General features: G+C 28.6%; 1 protein-coding gene across 1 annotated transcript; it reads right to left on the bottom strand.

The window, feature by feature from the left end:
* Nucleotides 1-2,491: 2,491 nt before the first annotated feature.
* LOC102600345 (transcription factor bHLH113) lies at nucleotides 2,492-4,446 on the bottom strand. The gene is made up of 5 exons (XM_006346454.2): nucleotides 4,046-4,446; nucleotides 3,847-3,960; nucleotides 3,703-3,768; nucleotides 3,496-3,624; nucleotides 2,492-2,925 (listed from the first exon to the last, which is right to left on the bottom strand). Exons 1-5 carry the CDS (start codon nucleotides 4,310-4,312, stop codon nucleotides 2,773-2,775), a joined length of 729 nt encoding a protein of 242 aa, XP_006346516.1. The 5' UTR covers nucleotides 4,313-4,446; the 3' UTR covers nucleotides 2,492-2,772.
* Nucleotides 4,447-6,097: the final 1,651 nt, after the last annotated feature.

Below are 6,097 nucleotides of genomic sequence, written 5' to 3'. Positions count from 1 at the left end.
AGCAAAATGCAATTTGTCAACTCATGTGCATGGTTCATTTGGTTTGTCACCTTGTTTTTAAGTGATTATCAATGATTTTTTGTGTGTGTCAAACTCAAATCTCAATGTTAAATCGATAACGATCAATAATTGATTAATTGATACCCGATAAGTTCATATATTAATTGTTCTATAACGATTTAGCATGTCTACGAATCAATAATCGATAACCAATAAGTCGAACCGATATACTTTAAAATCGAACCGAATCGACCAATATACAATTCTACCTAAGAGAAAACTTTGAATCTTACCCCCACAAAATAACCAATATACTTGTTTTTCTTTTTCCTATTTTTTTCCCTTTATTTTTTTTCTAATTTTTTTTCTTCCTTCATATTTCTCAACATAGCCCCTTGTCGTTTGACTCCTCATTTTTCTTTAGTTTGTTTTTAATATTCTTCAGAATTTGAATATTATGCTTTTTTTTTCTTCAATTTATCTCTGTTAAATAGTTTATCATATTTGATATTTAAAAAATGCCCCATTGTACATGGAAACGAAAAATTAATATTTTTTAATCGTTCGATGAATATATTATCAAATTAATAATTTCTTGATAGTCAAACATCGCTTTCCTTTTTAGTCATTAAATTTGAAATTTTCTTTAAATTAAATAAAAAAATATCGATACATCATTTTTAAGACTATTTTAATCAAGATACAACTTAATAGTGGTCATATATTTATATAACATAATACTAAAAATATGTTTAATCTTTAAAAGTATTTTTGTAGGAACAACTCAAGTATATTTTATTTTAAATTAGTTCAAAATTTTCTTTCTAAAACATGTCCAACAAGCTTAACATTTATTATTGTATGTCAGAAGTTAACCAATAGACATACTTCATTTTAACACAATAACAAAAATATTCTTATGGACTTGATTTGTATTTTAACCTTCATTGTTTGTTAGAAGTTAACCAAAAAAAGTAAGAAAAAATATGGAGTTTTCTAGATTTTCATTTTGACCATTAATTATACAATTATTATTTTATTCATAAATGAAGTTAAACTTACTAAAATGAAATTGATCGTCCTTTTATTGGTCTTTTATATTATATAATAGAAATTACATATATACACCTTCTCAAAAATGAAACTAGTACAACCTTGATTTTAGATCCTAACGCATTTGAGGCCCAAGAAAGAATTTAAGAACAATTTTTTTTCACATAGATAATATTGAAGATTATGAGGGGAAAGAAGTAAAAATAAATAAATTATATTAGAATGTAATATACTTTTTAACCGAAGTTTAGAACTTTGAGTTAAAATGCGCAAATCTCTATACCGTTAAAATTATTTTTTTATAATAATATCTAAGATAATATATCACAAATATATGATTAACATTTTTATTAAATTCTTATGATTGTGAATAATATCATTATTATATAAAGATAAATGCATGTCTTTAAGAATATTACGCTAAAAATTAATATAAAAACCCCACAAAAATCAAATCGTATAATTCAAACCACCATTTTTCTTTTTCCTTTTTGGAAAAGGACATATTTAAGGCATACTCGCTGAGCTCTTTATATAAATATTATATATTCGTTCCATACTATGTGCACTCATTTCATTCCAAAAATTAACGTGGTAACAAGAATTATATTTCTGGATGATCAATGCATAATCCACCAATGATCCATCTTAAACCTTTTTGATTATCCTATGTTCGAAATGAACTCAAAATATATAACATTATAGTTAATATATTTTGTGCTCGAAATTAACTCAAAAAATATTACATTCTAATTAATATATCTTCTATTCAAAATTAACTCAAAAGATATTTACATTATGGTTAATGTACATAGTGCGTTGAAAACACATCGATTCAACCATTCTCCAAAAATCACGGTTTAGAAATTTATATCATGATTTGGAATTTTTAAATATAAAAATTGGCCCATAAGTTTATATTTTATTAAAACAACCCCATGTTATTTCATATATAAATAAAATTTATAATCATATCATTACTTTTAAAATTTTATTATTTATTACTTTAAATCAATTCCTACTTTATCATTTATATTCATCAAATTCATTATTTTTTATCAAATTTATTTATCAACCAAATTTATTACGACTACTTTAATGCTTAATAAAAAAATGGTTTTTCATCTATATTGAGGTGGGTGCTATATTTCCTAATTGTGATTTTATCATTCTAAACTCGATTCTGAACGATTTTCATTAGATTTCTACCCGGGCACCTTCTAATTACGTTTTTCCCATTAATTCATCATTTAATTAGTGATTTTATGAAACTAAGGAGTAATATGATAGGAATAATTTATCTTACCCCTGGTGTTTATAGAAAAAATGATATCTTATGACCTAAGAAACTTTCAAGTGAAAATAAAAACATTTCTTATAGAAATGACTTAAAATTAAAACTGAATTTATTAAGCACTACAAAATCATTCATCCATGATGTTATAGGATTAATTATACCACTTTTAACATTATAACTAGGGAAACAAGAATTAATTAAAGACAAGAGGAATGGAGTCCACGAAGCCCCTTCGAACTGAAAAGAGCAACACTTTTCCATTTCCCCAGAAGTTGTACAATTTCCAACACCCAGCAGTGTTACGTTTCAAACCTGCTGCTACCTACTGGTTTTGATCATGTCTTTTTAGTTTTTACATCCAAAAATGGGGGCTACAATACATCAACCCACCAAAACAAGAAAAAGGAGAGCAAAGGGATTGTTCATTGGGTAATATTATTGTTCATCATGGCGGCAGGTGACCAAAAATCAGCGCCGTTAAGAGTAGTATCAGCTACATGGACAGTCAGCTCTACTGGGACTAGACAAAGTCCTTTGCTCCTCAGCAACACCTCATTTTCCGTTTCTCGGCCCTCCTGTGTCACATTAATTTATAACATGTTAAAAAATAACTACATATGTATTTATCTGTTGTTATGATCAGGGTGTCTAGACTGAGCTCGGGTGCACCTTAACTATTTTTGCAAGGTACATGTTACCTCTTCTCATCATGATATGTATTATTGAGTAATAAAGAAAAATAAAAAGAAATTAACTCATGGCTACCTCTACCATAAGAGGTCATGGTCGCAATTCATTTTATTTACTACTAGGTTACACCGTAAATATATATTATTACAAGTTTAATTGTGGTCATGTCAATTGAAAGTTAGTTAAGAGCATAGCAAGTAGCAAACTTAATTTTACGTAAAACACCCTCGTCACTTGGTACAAGTTTGGCCAAAAAAAGTTACTCCTACTATTCACTTTTTTTGTGAAATAATTTCATTCTATTTAAAAATGATGAAAATTTCACATTCTTAACTCTAAGACAATAAAAAGGGAGGCCCGAAAGGAAAGGGAGGTTGTTGTACTAGTAACTAGTCCAGTAGTAAAAGAGAGGACTTTTTAGTGAAAAGTGAATTGGTCAAAATGAAAGTACTTACACGTAAAGAGGGAGGCTGTCTCTGTCTCTGGCTCTGGCGCTGCAAGTAAGGAGAACACAAGACGTGAACCTGATCGTGCAAAAACCTGATATATCCCATCGCTTCATGTAGCACTGATGCTGTATCTGTCTGCACTTTCACATCCATTTTAATGTCACCATATTAATATTACTTGCCACAATTAATTACACAGGAATTCAAATGAACCTTGCCAAAGGGAGATACAAGTTGTTGTAATGCTGTGATTCTTTCACCAAGCTTCTCTTTCTTAACCTGCAATTATTTTATTATTGTTTAAAATTACAAAGAAGAAATTGAGATGCAAAATTTGTGACTCATCTGTTTTCTGACCTTTGCATGAGTTGTCACATTTGAATTTTCTACCATCTTTGTCCTCTTGCAATTTCTCTGATTTCCACCTTTTGTTTTTTCAACCGATTCTTTCTCTGCCCCATTTCGCTTTTTCTGCACAAAGGACAAATAATCCACAAACCCAAAAAACCAACTCTCTCACACTTAAAAAATAAACAAAATTAAAATGCTTACATACAATGGTGTTGTTAGGCTTGCTGATGTTGCTACTTGAACAAGCAGATGGTGAATCTCCACTGCATGTGAGTTCAGATTTTGGGGCTTTTTGTTCTGGTGTTTGTACAGAACAAGTTTCAAGTACAGGAGTATCAGTACCAAAACAGAGCATTTTTGGGGAAGATGGAGTAGTGAAATTGAAACATCCTGCTAGGCCATCATCGTCGTCGGCAAATAGTAGTTCTGAATAGGTTCCTCCGTCCAGTGAACTCTCTTCTTCACCCGCCATTGCTCTATCTGACACTAGCTCTGCTGGATTTTCTAATGGAGAAAAATAGGGGATTTGTTTATGGGAGTAAACGACGGAAGCTTCTTTTAAAGTTATTTTTTACTAACATGGACGGGGACAAACATAGATATATGCACTCTGTTGTTTTCTTTCTTCTTTTTTTTGGTACATTTTACATATTTTTTAAATTATAATATCAAAATATATATTCAAATAAATTAAAAAAATTTAAATATAAATAAATCAAAAGGAAAATAAAGAGGGAGTTCCACGTAACAAGAATAATGAGTTTTGAAACAAGGACGTGTCTGTCGTGTAAAATTGAGTGGAGACGTTACGGCCGTTGCAAAAATGAATGGGGACTTTAGCTTTGGTAGTATCGTCGCTACTGTATTGTATTGTCTCAGTCAAACAATTCACCCGAGAAACCGTGCTAACCTTCTGTCGTCCACACTCCCAAAGTTTTTGTTTTGGGAACGCAACAAAACAAAACTTTGCTGGTTTTTATTTGATCATCAACCCTCAATATGAATGAAGGGGGTAGTCATCAATAGTCCTTATTATTACTCTCACCGTCCATTTTTAGTTATTATGATTTCCTTTTTTAAAATCAAACGATAAAAAATTTGATAATATTTTTTTTATTATATTATTTTGTAAAACAAATGCAATTTATAATATTTTTTGTATAATTTTTTAATATCTTATTTAAAAAAAAATAAAAAATGAACGAAAGTACTTATAGTGGTTTGGTGTTTGGCCATTTTATTTTAAAAAAATACATACTTTTGAACAATAGCAAATGAAACATTGGTCAAGCACAAATGTTGTTTTATTTATCAATAAAAATAAATAAATTGATTAGTCAAATATTAAATTGCTATTTTCCAATATTTCTAATTTAAACATTTGACTAAACAAGTTACTAGGATAGAAAGATATAGAGGTCGAAAATTAGGTATATGATTAATAAACAGTCAAGTATATATTGTCATACTTCTGGTAATATGATTTAGGTATCACCTACTATTTTATATCTCTTTTTCTTTCTTATCATTAATTACATTTCTTCTTAATAGGAGGTCTACCGAAATCTCCCTACCCCATATAAATTAATTACAGGGTAAACCAGTCCATTTCTTGGAAAAGTAATAGGATGGAAAACCTTCAGATAGCATAAACTCTTTACTGTTTGATACTCGAACCCCAAGAATGGAAAGGACATTATTAACATTTGGCCTAAGTTTTTAAATATTCTTGGCAAATTATATTTGACCCCAAATTTTTCAAAAAATATTTCACTATTTTACAAAATATGATTTATACCCATAAGTTTTAAAAATTATTAAAAATATCCATAAATTTATATTATTATTTTATAATAAATATGTTCAGTTAAAAAATAATCTTATAATATAATTGATAACAATCAACAATAACAAAATAACAATATAGGCAAGACAATACATTAATCACATACTAAAACTTGTCACTGATTCAGTTATAATTATAACTCATTAAACACAAATTGTTCTTTTTTCTTAATTTTATCACTCAAACTTTTTAAGAGGAGATAGTAACAAATATTAGTTGAAATTAATAAATAATGGGTATTTTTTATAAAATATAAAAGTTTGAGGTAATTTTTAATTTTTTTAAAATTTTCCAAATAGTAGAACTTGACCTAAATACTAGAACCAGATACTAGTTTTTCTAGTATTTGGAAACTTGGCAAATATATTTGTCAAGTTATATGACCAAACACCACTTCCCAAATGTTTTCCC

This window comes from Solanum tuberosum, unplaced genomic scaffold (genome assembly GCF_000226075.1).
Source record: "Solanum tuberosum cultivar DM 1-3 516 R44 unplaced genomic scaffold, SolTub_3.0 scf00073, whole genome shotgun sequence".
Lineage (NCBI taxonomy): Eukaryota > Viridiplantae > Streptophyta > Magnoliopsida > Solanales > Solanaceae > Solanum > Solanum tuberosum.
Note: the sequence above shows the minus strand (reverse complement) of the source record. Positions and strands in the feature narration are given on the sequence as shown.